Source organism: Heterodontus francisci, chromosome 12, assembly GCF_036365525.1.
Source record: "Heterodontus francisci isolate sHetFra1 chromosome 12, sHetFra1.hap1, whole genome shotgun sequence".
Lineage (NCBI taxonomy): Eukaryota > Metazoa > Chordata > Chondrichthyes > Heterodontiformes > Heterodontidae > Heterodontus > Heterodontus francisci.
Window position 1 is genome coordinate 30,654,899 of NC_090382.1, and position 14,839 is coordinate 30,669,737.

The 14,839-nt window shown below is 43.6% G+C and overlaps 1 protein-coding gene across 2 annotated transcripts in view; it reads right to left on the reverse strand.

Moving 5' to 3' along the window:
• The window catches only part of LOC137375798 (slit homolog 3 protein-like), a 909,976-nt gene that overhangs the window by 383,649 nt on the left and 511,488 nt on the right, over nucleotides 1-14,839 (reverse strand). For both annotated transcript variants that reach the window (XM_068043263.1, XM_068043262.1), the window contains one exon: nucleotides 2,376-2,520. In XM_068043263.1, the coding sequence (XP_067899364.1) occupies nucleotides 2,376-2,520 (145 nt within the window). The remainder of the gene's footprint in view (nucleotides 1-2,375; nucleotides 2,521-14,839) is intronic.

Here is a 14,839-nt window from a genome sequence, read left to right on the forward strand (position 1 = left end):
TCAAGGCCCTTAAGTGGCCAATTGATGGCCACTTAAGGGCCTTTGGCTTCCCCCACGGGGATCTTACCCTTGACCTGTTGGGCGGCCCAGGCTTGAGAAAAGCCACCTGACACAGTGGCGCAGTGGTTAGCACCGCAGCCTCACAGCTCCAGCGACCCGGGTTCAGTTCTGGGTACTGCCTGTGCAGTGTTTGCAAGTTCTCCCTGTGACTGCGTGGGTTTCCGCCGGGTGCTCCGGTTTCCTCCCACAGCCAAGGACTTGCAGGTTGATAGGTAAATTAGCCATTGTAAATTGCCCCTAGTGTAGGTTGGTGGTATGAGAATGGTGGGGATGTGGTAGGGAATATGGGATTAATGTAGGATTAGTATAAATGGGTGGTTGGTCGGCACAGACTCGGTGGGCCGAAGGGCCTGTTTCAGTGCTGTATCACTCTATGACAAAAGCAGGTGGCTCTCTGATGGCCTGTGGGTGAGCCCCCCTGGCCAGGCAGTCTGTTCCCGACGAAGGGCCGTCCCCAATGCCCCAACCAACCCCACCATCCAGCACGCCCCCGTCCCCCAAAATTGACCTCCTGTGCCTCGCCGGGGCCTGACCGATCACCCTCGGCCTGCTGATTGGCTGACAGCTCCAATAGGCAGGACCTCCTGCCTCAATGAGGTGGAAATCTCACCTAAGCCCAATTAAAGGCCTGGGGACCGTAAAATCTGGACTGGATCCCCAGACCCAGCAGGGACGAGATCGCCACTGACTTTTCGGTTGGTGAATGGCTCCCATTCGCCAAGGGAAAAATTCTGACCGTAGAATCATTACAGAACAAAAAAAGGCCATTCAACCCATCATGTCCATACTTACCTCCTAAGGAACAATTCAGGTACTGCCACTCCCCCGCCCTCTCCCCACATCTCTGCACATTCCTCCTTTTCAGATATTTAGAATATTGAGAAAATGTAGAAAAATTTACGGCACAGAAGGAGGCCACTCTGCCCATCTTGTCTGCGCCAGCCGAAAAACGAACCATCCAGCCTAATCCCATGTTCCAGCACTTATTCTGTATCCCTGGAAGTTACTGGACTTCAGGTGCATATCCATACAACTTTTTTTCCTGCATGGCTTCTTCCATGACTGATTGTCAAATTTTGTTTGATAACGTTCCTTTGAAACACCTTGGAATGTTTTCCCATGTTAAACATAAATGCCTTTGCTTGCTGCTGTTGTAATGGTTTTTTTTTATTTTGCAGCTCAGTGACTACGGACAGGAATGTCATCTGGAACTGTTGAGCCTCTGCCTGCAACCTCACCGCATCGCCGGATGCAACCATGTGTGAACAGGAGGATCGAGCAAATCTGGCTGTAAGGTTTAAAGGAGAATGACTATATTTGCAATTTAAGAGCTTCATGATGTGGTTCTCTGAAATGCTTAAACTGTGACAGCTTTGGCTGTGGTTGGTGGCCTCCTGTTTTGAACACACCCTGTTCTTTTAATATTGTGAAGCTTTAGTGGGTGTTAGGTATTTTTTAATACAACATTTAACAGTGTTTTCCTTCCCATTCCACACTCAGGGCCACATACATCCTTATTTAGCCTCCAAAACTGATGTTCAATGAAGAAGAACAAACCTTGGCTTTGGTCTAAGCAGTGGGCTAAGTTTGTTTCAGAACAAACCAAACCCATCAAACATACAGCCATAATGAAGTACAACTATCTTATTTGCACTCCAAAGTTCAAATAACAATAAAAAGGCGTAGCTCAATTTGGCTCAACTCATTTCCACAATTCCTTTTGGAAGAGTCTGATTTCAGTTTCCAAGGTATCTGAGCCTCAGTTTCTGGTTCTGACCTGATGGAGTTGACCCAATTCAGATTTGTTTCAAGTTTTATTTTTTTTCTGGCCAAGATTCGTGCAGATCCTGCTGTAACCTCCAAGCTACGAACCAGGTGCTGGAAGGTGGGACTAGATTGGGCGGCTAGCTTTTTCAGCCGGAGCAGGCACGATGGACTGAATGGCCTGTTCCTGTGCCATAACTTTTCTCTGGTTCTATGGTTCTAGATCCATTGTGCTCAAACCATAGGCTTCCCCACAGAATCTAGTGGCTGTTCATCCTGTATTTGGGGGATGCAGTCACCTCCAGACTGTAACACTGCATCCAGCATTGGACCCTGAGCCACCTCATCTCTTTAGGCTTTCCTTTATTGGAATGCTGCACTTGATCCTAGCAAGTGTGGTCTGCACTCGACTATTGGCCAACATGATCCTGTGTCCAGTTAAATAATGACTTTGCCATCTCCAGAGCCAACTTAGAAGCCAATACTTTTGATGTCACCCTCCCCGTCCCCTTTGCCCTTGAAAAGCAAGGTTGGGAAAGTCTATCACTCACATTTCCACAATGTTTTCTGGAAGGTTGACTGGGATTTCGGTCAGTCCTTTCCCTCGACAATCCACAATGTTGTTGCTGCACACACATGCTGGCGGGCATGATGTAGCATGGGCACTGCAAGATTGAGGCTCTGAGGACTGAGGACCTGGAAGGACAGAAGAGCACACTTACTCAGAACAGCAAAACAGATACATACAACATGTAACACTGATGAAGCATTCTCCTCTGCCAACTAAGAACCTTTTCTAAAGGAAACAGTTCCTGCAGGAGATGTTTACAAGCAACACAAAGCTTGTGTCACATGTATTTAAAATGCCGATGTAAAAATTCTTGTATCGTGTTTTAGCCAGGAATGACCAATAACATTTCAACCTAGCTGACTTTAATTGAGCCAAATTGTATTTATTTGTGTATCAACATAATTGCCTCAAGTTGCATCATTCTTGGTTTAGACAGACTTGTCCCTTTTCTTTGGATTTGCATGTGAAGGTTGCAATTTTCCACTGTGCCTTGTACCTTTCTGAATCAGAAGATTTCCATTCTGTGACATGTGGAGCTGTTTTTTCCCTGCAGGCCTCTGAACCACTGTGAGGTTCAAATGGGGGTCAAAAGCCCACACCATTTGGGAAATAGTCACTCAATATGATTTTCCATGGAGCAGTTAATTAATGGACAGATGGTGGGCTCCCTGTCCAATTAAGGATGGTAAGTTGGCTCTCGAAGCTGAAGGGCCAAACAGAGGCCTTCCAGCTTGAAAGCAGCAGCAGGATGCCAAGGCAGGTAAGTGAGGGAGAGGACGCTTCAAAATGGAGGCGCCCTTTCTCCAACCTCTTAAGATCTAAAATTTAAAAAATGACCTTTTCAGCAGGCCACCACTGGGTGGGAACGAACCCCTCTACAAGACAGCCTGCAGCTGCTGCAGCACCCTGCCAGGCGTGAGAGCCTTTATGCCTGCCTGGAGTGTTGGCCCCTGGGTCTGCCACCGGGAGGCTGCCTCCAGGCACCTAAACGGCCCCCTACTGCCTGCAGGAACTTGGGGGCCAACTGGAAAATCCCACTTGGCCACCTTCAATTGGCCTTAAGTGGTCATTAGTTAGTTTAATTAGCTAACCACTGTGTGCAGATAAGTCGCCCTGCCACCACCAACCACAAATCCCACCTCCGGGAAAATAGCCTGGGTGTGGGATGGAGACTAGAAAACTGGCACAGAGGCCAGTGGTGCTATCCTTAGCACCCGCCCCCTCTGATTCTGCCCCCAGCGGGGGTTCAAAACCAGGTCCCTGCTGTTTGTGGCTGGAAGGAGACACAGCAATGGAAGCAGTGGTACTTTATCGGCCTGCTGGTCTAGTGAGGGAAGCTGGTCCCCAGCATCCTGATCAACTGTACCATTTCATAAATGTCTCAGTCCTGTCAACATGGTGATATGCACATTCAATACTTAGCAATATAAGGACTAATTATTTTTTACATGCACTGGTTTGAAAGGAAAATAAACATCAAGCTGATTTCATTGCCCTCCAAATGTGTAAATTAGTCTTATAAACCTTGTCAATGTTTGTAACATAATAGATAGAGCTTTTCCTAGCTTTTCACAGCAGTCAACATGGCGGGCTCCATTTTCAAAGCTGTTCTAATGAAGTCAGTCCAGGGTGATAGGGGAAGCTGAAAACCTGCAACTATTTACTTCATTCTTCACTGGCATAGAATGTGGTCACAGGGAGCGCCATGTTCCAACACACATTGGGCGCCAACTAGTTAACATAGCATATCAGAAACAGCTCCCACCACTGTCAGCTTGGTCCCCAAGTGATTCTCAATGGTTAACTAGGTCTCTCAGTTGTTGATCTACAAGCACAGATACTCCACTGAAATCTTGTTTCTGACTCTTTTTGGCACTGGTGTTTTGGCACAAAACCGTTACTCAAACTGTGGTGTGTGTTGGATAGCGTTCGACTTGCCAGACTTTCTACAGGCTTGTCTGCCTCCATCTAAAACAAAACTAATCTCTATAGACTAGATTCTTTTACTGACAATAAAATCCCAGCAACTGCAGGAAGCATTTTTTATTGATGCTTGTGAGTTGAATTGCTGACTCAGTCAAACCATTTACTTTCTTTCCATACAGCTATCCCACTACCTTAGTAACTAATTGTGAGGACTAGGCAAGTGAAGCAATCCATTTGACGCATTCATGCACAAACTGGCTTCATCACAGTTTTCTAACTTTGCAGTCAGAGTTAGAACCCTTGCTTGCCAAATTTCATTTAAGGGGAAGCTAGATAAGTACGTGAAAGAGAAAAGAATAGACTATTATGCTGATAGGGTGAAATGAAGTAAGGTGGGAGGAGGCACATGTGGAGCATAAATCAGTTGGGTATGGAGCAGTTGAGCGAGTGACTTGTTTCTGTGCTTTAAAATGCATGGAGCTCCTCAAGGTAGCATCCTAAGCCCAACCATTTTCAGCTGATTCATCAATGATCTTCCCTCTATTATAAGGTCTGAAGTAGGGATGTTCGCTGATAATTGCACAAAGTTCAGTACCATTCACAGCTCCTCAGATATTGAAACAGTCCATGCCCACATCCAGCAAGACCTGAACAACATTCATGCCTGGGCTGTTAAGTAGCAAAGACATTTGCCCCATACAATGACCATCTCAATAAGAGAGAATCTAATCTTCTCCCCTTGACATTCGGTGGCATTACGATTGCTGAATCCCACAATATCAACATCCTGGAGGCTACCATTGACCAGCAACTTAACTGGACCAGCCATATAAATACTGTGGCTACAAGAGTAGGTCAGAGGCTGGGAATTTTACAGCGAGTAACTCACCTCCTGTCTCCCCAAAGCCTGTCCACCATCTACAAGACACAAATCAGGAGTGTGATGGAATACTCTCCACTTGCCTGGATGGGTGCAGCTCCAACAACACTCAAGAAGCTCGACACCATCCAGGATAAAGCAGCCCGCTTGATCAGCAGTCCCTCAGCTCTGGTGTCTTGGTGCGTATTTTGCGTCCAAACAACAACTCAGCTGGGCTCTTTCCCATTGTAGTGTGTGTAGTTCCTCCATACATGGCCATGTATGAAAGCAACACCTCCTTCCAGTCTTTACCCTCAGCCTGAGTAATTCTCATCTGTTTCTCTAAGGATCGGTTTTGTCTTTCCACTTCCCCATTTGCCTTTGGCCATTTAGGTGTCTGCCTGTGATGGTGAATACCTGTGCCTTGCAAGTAATCTGCAAAGGTCTGTGAAATGAATTGTGGCCCATTGTCTGAATACAAAGTGACTGGTAGACCGTGTCTAGCAAATATTTAAGTCATTGCAAACATTGTTTTCTCTACCGTTGTAGACTTCATTACCACATACTCATAATAATGGCTGTAATAGTCAATCACCACTAGTATGGGCTCTCCTGATGCAAATGGACCTAAGAGGTCAACCGCTACATCCTCCCATGGTCCAGTCAGTAACCGTGTACAGCGTACTGGTTCTGGTGGATAGGGTCTACTGACAAGTTGACATCTATGACATGTTTTGACAAACTGCTCCACATCTTTCTCCATCCCTGGCCACTATACTTTGTTTGTAAATTTTGCTTAGCACCAACCACTGCCAAATGACCCTCATAAGCTAGCATCACCAGTCTAGGCCTAAGATTTTGTGGCACTACAAATCTGTTAGCTCTGAGAATACACTTCCTCATTGTGCACAGTTCATCTTGTATAATAATGTATGCTCTGAATGGGCAATTTCCAGCTTAGAGTCTCTGTCTGATGTCATTCAATTCTGATCTTTATCTGACTCTCTTTCACTCTCTCTAGTTGTGATTGCTCTTTGTGTAGCATGAACTGCCACAAACCACACAAATAATTCAGCTTCCTTCTCTAGTGAAGATCTGTGTGTTTGATCCTTCCTCAGTAGTTGTGACAGCGAGTCAGTGGGTGTCATCTTTCCAGCAATATGACTCACCCACAGTGTTGGTCCTTCAACTGGCTCTATGATGGCTTGGTCAACCAGTTCCTTGATTTGCCTCAATTTTCCCTCTCAGATCAAAAGGTGTTCTGTGTACAGGGTTGTGCAACTTCCCATTTCCTTGAAACACTGGTCCAAACCCCTCGCAAAGCTCCACATAGGATTTCACAGAATTCACTTTCAATCCATTGTTTGCATCCCCAAGGCTTGACCAGTTTCTCTAATCAGAAGAGGCTCACCATCCTCCTCTGTCACTACGAATTCTGCCTCCACACTCCGATCTGCAGCTTGTGCACTTGCAGTGAAACATCCAACAGTTTGAAATGGAGTTTTAGATGTGCAAGGATAAAGCTTTTTGACACATTTTCGCAATGTTCACTTGATTCTCTTTGTCTTCAGTTCCTCCCACAGTACTCTGCTGATGACATTACTGTCACTGCCTGAATCTACAATAATGCTCACTTCAACACCCCCAACAATCACTAGAACTTGTTCATGGTTGCTTCCATTGACAGAAAACATGTATCTACGATTGCTATTTGTGTCCTCACTCACTGCATCTTCAACTTGTCCCACAGTTGTATTACTTTCATCTCTCTTTCCTTTACATGGTTTGCCAGGCTTGCCACTCTGCTTAGCTTTGCTTCTGTACTTCTTGGCAAAATGGTCTCTGCCCCCACATTTTCTGCATATCTTTCCCTGGGCAGGGCAGCAATCTTCTCTTCCATAGTGCCCCAAGCTGCCACATCCGAAACACTCTCTCTCAGACTTTTGCTGTTCACAATTACAATACCTGGATTCTGTCCTGTCACTTGGTTAACCTCAGACTTTGTCGTTCCGACGGCAGAAATGGGACGAAGTTTCATGCTGTGCACTTGTCCATCCACTGTTTCCAATGCAGCCGCTATCTTCAAAGTGTCATCCAACATTAAGTCACCTCCTCTTTCTAATAAGCTACATCTCAACTTATCTGACTTGCAATGTTGGACCGCCAGATCCATTATCTGGTTATTCAGATCTGTCACAGAATAATTGCATCCATCTGATGCCTGCCTCAAATGAGTCACAAATTGGGCTACTGTTTCCCCCGCTTTCTGTCTCATGATGGAAAACATGGGGCCTTTGGAATATGACACTTGGCCTCACCACATAATGGTCCTTCAAAGCTTTCACTGCACGTTGATATCCGCCTTTTCTCCCGTGTCAGACAACGTCTTGAAAGTCTCCCTTACCAACACACCCACATTGAATAGCCCATCACTGTGCTTTCTGCTCCTCCCTCGCCCCATCCAAAAACAAACCATGACTGTCAGCATACACTTCAAACTCCTCCAGCCGCGCTTTCCATTTCACGCTGATGGAACTGGCATCAACCATCGGATCAAAGGACTCAATTCCCTGGACTGCAGACATATCAGCTCCAGCAAGTGCCATGATACAATCCTTAATATCTCTGAATTTACCTCTGTATTGTTTGTCTTTATAACCTCGCTGCCAATGTCACATCTCAGGCTGAAATGAATCACACTTGAAATTACAGCTGTAACTTTAACAAAGATTTAACAAGTGTTGTATTAAACACTTCTGTAGAGTTCTGTTCACTGTTCTCACCACAGCAGCATAACCTTATCTGACCTTACAACAACCCCCAGGTCAGGTGTTTTCCCCAAAGCGCAAAGCTACTTTCAGTTTCCCTTCCAAGTACCGTATATTCTCTAATACTCAAGCCACCCATACAATCATGATAGTGTGTAGCATCTACAAGATGCACTGCAGCAACTCACCAAGGCTCCTTCAACAGCACGTTCCAAATCCGTGACCTCTACCACCTAGAAGGACAAGGGTAGCAGTTGGATGGGAACACCACCACCTGCAAGTTCCCCTCCAAGTCACACACCATCCTGACTTGGAACTATATCACCATTCCTTCACTGTTGCTGTTACTGTGGGTATACCTACATCGTATGGACTACAGCAGTTCAAGAAGGCAGCTCACCACCACCATCCCAAGGGCAATTTGGGATGGGCACTAAATACTGTCCTTGCCCGCATCCCAAGAACGAATAAATAAAAAAAGAAATGGGTGCACGTTGCCCTTGATTATCGCACCATTTAAAATTAATCTGCAAAAAAACATGCACAACAGGCAGCTGAATTTCTGCTCTGTGCTTTCAATGGGTGTAGAAATTAGCCAAAACTATCAATGATGATACGTTAACGCAGTGTGAATTTTTCTTTATGTTTACCCCAATCATTTGCATCCACCCCAAACTCAAGCGACTTCCTATTCTACCAGTGTGACAGTTCTGTTAACAGAGCCCACGTCCTTACCGGCTTTACTCACAGACAAACTTTAAATACACTGTTTGAGGAAGCAATCAGGCTAAATTTTTCTTAACAGAGCACTGTATATAAGCAATCAATACAAACGTGAGATGTCCTCCTTAAATTTCAAAATACATTCCAGACAGGGATGTGTAGAGTAGACTCAGGTTCTTCTCACAAGAGAATTCACAACAGGCACACCAACAACCTTGGCTCCATTTTAAAAATCCCAAGGACCAGGTCTAGGTACACAGTAATATGAAAATATCCCATCTAAAAAATTTTTAAACTTGAAAATGGGCAGATCTCATTCTGAAATAGATGCCTATAAAGCCACCACCACCGGTAAAATGCGGCGGGGCCTTCCCGGTGTCGGGGGTCGTGGCAGGCCTATCCCAGGAGAATTTTCTGGGCACCCCCACCATAGTCCCTGATGACAGAGGGCTAGTAAAATTCAGCCAGTGTATTCCCCCCAACCCCTCTTCTGGGTTGTTTGGAATTCCCCCCCTAAATCCCTGCCCCTCTCTCTTCCTTCACAAATTCTCTCAGGACCCATCATATAGAATCATGGCATTGTTACAGCACAGGCCATTTGGCCTGTCACATATGAACGTATGAATTAGGAGCAGAAGTAGGCCATTCAGCCCCTCTAGCCTGCTCCGCCATTCAATAAGATCATGGTTGGTCTGTGCGTCTCGAATTCCACATCTGTACCAGCTCTCTGCAAAAGCAACTCAGCTAGCCCCACTCCACCTTTTCCCGTGGGCCTGCACATTCTTCCTTTTCAGATAACAATCCAATTCCCCTTGAATGCCTCAATTGAACCTGCCTCCACCACACTTTCAGACAGCATTCCAGATCCTAACTACTTGCTGTGTAAAAAAGTTCTTCCTCATGTCCCCTCTGATTCTTTAGTCATTTTAAATCGGTGTCATCTGGTACTCGACCCTTCTACCAATGGGAACAGTTTCTCCCAATTTACTCTGTCCAGCACTCTCTTGATTTTGAGCATCCCTATCAAATCTCCTCTCAACCTTCTCTTCTCTAAGAAGAACAGTCCCAGCTTCTCCAATCTATCCACGTAACTGAAATCCTTCATCTCTGGAACCATTCTTGTAAATCTTTTCTGCACCCTCTCAAATGCCTTCACATCTTTCCTAAAGTGTGATTCCAGAATTGGACAGTAGTCCAGTTAAGATTGAACCAATGCTTTATAAATGTTCACCAAAACTTCTTTGCTTTCATATTCTATGCCTCTATTTATAAATCCCAGGGACCCATAGACTTCATTAACTACTTTCTCAACCTGCCTTGCAACCTTCAACAATTTGTGCACAGATACCCCCAAGTCCCTCTGTTTCTACACCCCCTTTATTTTATATTGCTTTTCCTCATGCTTCCCACCAAAATGTTTCACACTTCACACTTTCTGCATTAAATTTCATCTGCCTTATGTCCACCCGTTCTACTGGCCTGTCCATGTTCTCTTGAAGTATATCACTATCCTCCCCATAGTTCACAATACTTCCAAGTTTTGTGTCATCCGCAAATTTTGAAATTGTGCCCTAACATTCCCAAACCTAGGTCATTAATATATATCAAGAAAAGCAATACCAAAACCTAGCAAACCCCACTGTATACCGGCCCCCAATCCGAAAAACAACTGTTCACTGTTACTCTCTATTTCCTGTCACTCAGCTAAATTTGTATTCATGCTGCCACTTTACCTTTTATTCTATGAGTTTCGACATTGCCGACAAGCCTGTTATGTGGCACTTTATCAAATGCCTTTTGGAAGTCCATGTACACCACGAGCCACATTACCCTCATCAATCCTCTCTGTTACCTCATCACCTCAATCAAATTAGTTATTCTTGCACTTTTTTTGAACACGGGTGTAACATTTGCAGTACTCCAGTCCTTTGGCACCACCCCTGTATCTAAGGAGGATTGGAAGATTATGGCCAGTGCCTCCGCAGTTTCCACCCTTACTTTCCTCAGTATCCTCGGATACATCTGATTCTGTCCTGATGACTTACCATCTTTAAGTACAGGCAGCCTTTTCACCCAAGATTTCAGTTATGTCTCCTATACTTTCTCTTGGCTTAACATTTCCATTCCTCATTCATAAAGTTGCTCTGTGTCAATTTGTGTATTAGATACTCAGACGGTGGCCTTGTGGTAATATCACTAAACTAATAATTCAGAGGCCTAGGCTAATGTCCTGGGGACACAGGCACAAATTCCACCACAGAAGTTGCTGGAATTTAAATTCAATTAATCAATAAAAATCTGAACACCATGGAACTATCATTGATTGTTGTAAATCCCCATCTGGTACACTAATGACCTTTAGGGAAGGAAATCTGCTGTCCTTACCTGGTCTGGTCTATATGAGACTCCAGACCCACAGCAATGTGGTTAACTGTTAACTGCTGTCTGAAATGGCCTAGCAAGCCATTCAGTTCAAGGACAGTTAGGGATGGGCAACAAATGCTGGCCTTGCCAGCGATGCCCACATCCCATGAAAAAATAAAATATGCAATTGCAAGTTATTAAATAAAACTAATCAAAGCAACCTTATCAGAAAGACAAAAAAAGGAAGTCATATTTAATTCTATTTATTTACAATTGAAAGGGAAAAATAAGGGTCTAATTTCTTCTTTGAGGCTGGGAGAAATATCTTAAAATGAATGTTTCCCTTTCACTTTTCCTCCATTTCTAAGAAGACCCTATCAGCCCCAGAACTGGGAACACAGGTATACTTTTGACAGAAGGTTTGCTCATTGCTAAGAAAGATGGACAAAATAAATTACATTCTACGTGAGACCATCCCTTAACAATCTAACCAAGAACTTGGCCCAAAGACAATAGGAACATTTGAAAAAAGTTGAAACTGCAATTTTAAAAGAATGGTGCACATTAACTGTTATCTGTGTAAGTTAGCAGTACTACACTTCTCAAGTACATTCAGGGCTCTCCATCGCTACAGGCACGTTCATTCTACGTGACCGTTTTCTATTTATACGTCACTGAATAGAGAGGGATTGAAGGAAACAAGCACCAACTTTCCTGCTCCATCTGTCACAGTGGCTACAAAGTTTACAAATGCACAGCTTGCAATTCTCTGGAGTTCTGTTGGCATTTCATTAACCAAAGACATGACTCCCTGCAGAAACATTTGACTATGACCTGTCCTTTTCTGCACGTATCAATCTATTACCAACAGCTGTTCCATTGGGCTTTTGGGATTATTCTTGTGGGATTAGCAAAACCCCATAAAGTCACTGATGGATTATTCTTTTCTGCCCTTGACTTTTCCCTATTTTTTTCCATCCTTTATGCCTCTTGCCTCCATACTTTTTTTTTAAACATGGGAAAGGTAAGAAGACCTTGTGTTTGCGTCTGCTACACACTGTTTCTACAGAATTCTCAGAAAATGTGAAATGATACTCGATGATGGGGCCTTTTTTTCCAACACTAAAGTGTGATTGTGCATTAACATAAGGTATTGTTGCATATTTGGTTTGTCTGCTGCTGCCTTAATATACTTAGTCTAGCTTAGTGAGATTACTGAGTCTTCAGTACTTTGAACATTAACTCTTCATTACATTCTAACGATGTACAGCTTCATACCAGTCTGTATGTCTCATCTGATGCCACACTGCATCTTCCTCCAAGTCTCTCTCACATGTGATCTCTTACATCATCATAGAGGGAGGTACTCCTTACGCTGTCTCAACATTAACCCTTTCAGACCCGTATACTACATCTCCCCCAAGTCCTTATCCATATATATATTTATACATTCACTTTTTTATTTTTATGTATTACCCCATCTCCCCCAACTCTGACATTACAGATTCAATTTGTCAGGAGGTTTCATGATTATCCCTTGTCATGTTGTTGTCAGACTTGGAAGATTAGTAATCTTTTTCTGAACTCCTGTTTCTTGACTTGGATAGACTTCTTTGAGGTTTGTTGTATCCAGTGTTTTCTGAATTTCAGGTTCAACATTTGGTTCGTCCAAATGTATGACTGATCGATGTCTTTGATGAATAGAAAGATTTTTCCTGTTTCTTCTTACAGTACCTTTTGTAGTATGTACTACATTAGATCTCTGTTGATTCTCATCTCTCCAGATGATTACTCCTTCTCTGTCTGGTCTCGTACCCATACCTTTTGTCCTTCAGTCAACTTATGTAGATTCCTGGTATGGTATTTCCTATTACAATTATAGGCTTGTTTCCTTCAGTAAGACTTTTCTCTGTCTTGAACTCTGATAATCCTGGACTTCTAGCCCTGGAAGTAACTTTTTGGGTAGGATTGGAAGTTGTGCTCTGAGCTTTCTCCCCATCAGTTCTGATGGTGTTAATTCACACTGTAATGGAGTAGATCTGTAGTTTAGGAGCATTGTTTGAAAATCATTTTTCTTTAATGGTGCTTTGATAGTCCTGACTCCTCTTTCAGCTTCGCCATTAGATTGCGGATATCTAGGGGAACTTGTAAGATGTACAAATCCACCGTTCCTGCAAAGTGCATGAAGTAGTTATTTGCAAATTGTGGTCCATTATCAGAAACTATCTGGCCAGGTATACCATGTGTTGCAAAGATCTCCCGTAACACTCGAGTGATTGTCTCTGTTATTGTTGTCTACAAACGTTTGACCTCAATCCACCTTGATAAATAGTTAATGACAATCAGGTAGGATTTTTCACTAAACATGAATAGATCCATTACCATGGTCTGGTTGGGAATTGGGATGAGATAATTGGTCTGATCCTGTCTGTGTGCTGCGCATACCTGGCAATTAGAAATCATTTCTTCTATATCTCTTGATATTCCCGACCACCTCATGGAGGACTGAGCCCATGCTCTACTTTTTGTTATACCCATATGGCCCTGATGTACTTTCTCCACGATATCTACCCAGACTGAGTCCGGAATCACCAGCCTCTCGTTATATCCCAGAAAATCATCCACATTTGTAAAGTGTCTTCTGTGTTCGAAGAAGATTTTTATCCTCTTACCACTGGGACGCTGCTGTGGCCAGCCTTCTTTGCAATATTGGTGGATATAGATGCACTCCTCAACTTGCATCTGAGCATGATGAATTTCTTCACGCTCTTTTGAACTTGCTGGTCATTGTGTTGCAATGAACTGAGAATATAACTCAATTTCATGAATAACGTTAAGATCCTGTTGTCTAGGATGATCGACAGCAGCTCTGGAGAATGCTTCTGCTGTTTGTTGCTTGCCATGTACGAATACTGTTTCATACGTGAACTTCATAAGCCTCAAACGGAATCTCTAGATTCTCGGAGGCATTCTAGCGAGTTCCTTTTTGTCAAGTAAGGAAACTAAGGGTTTGTGTTCTGTCTCTATGAGAACCATTAAGTCGATAATATAATCTGAGAACTGCTCTCAAGCCCATGTGACTGCGAGAGCTTCTTTCTCTATGATGGTATACCTCGTCTCAGTCTCAGACAATGCTCATGATAAACATCCATCTGGCTGTTCTTGAAAAAGGACTGCCCCTATCCCTGCAGATGAAACATCTGCTGAAATTGTGGTTAGCAGTTAGGGGTTTTAATGCACTAAGTTATCCAGCGAAATCAGCACCTATACTATCCTTTGAAATGCTTGCTCCTGATGTGCATCACAGCATCACGCTTGAGCTTTCCTTAATAGTTGTCTTCAGGGCTCAGTAACCTGTGCTAAATTAGATAAGAATTTTGCCAACTGTGTTGTATGATTGCCTTAAGAGTGAAGTCCCCTTAAGATCTCAGTATGCTAATGAGTAATTACCAGGATGTAGTCATGTGACTCAAAGCCAGAGTCACTTTGCAATGGTATAATCCAGACAAAGGTTCTGTAAATAGTTTGCTCTGACTATATATAATACTTTCGTTGTTTCTAAACCTGTTTCAGATCTTCAACAAACTGGACTCCACGTATCTCATTTATGTTGCGTCAGACAACATAAAGAACTCATTACATGATGGCAGAGGTGGTGAAAACACAAGATCTAAGCTTGATGACCAAAGGTAAAACAGCTTTGAAAACCACCCTTGCTGCAGCTAAAAGAGAGAAAGTTCAAAAGAAATACTGGCCCAAAAGTGGAAAGAAGAAAGAACTTACCTCCAACTGTAGAAGACAGAG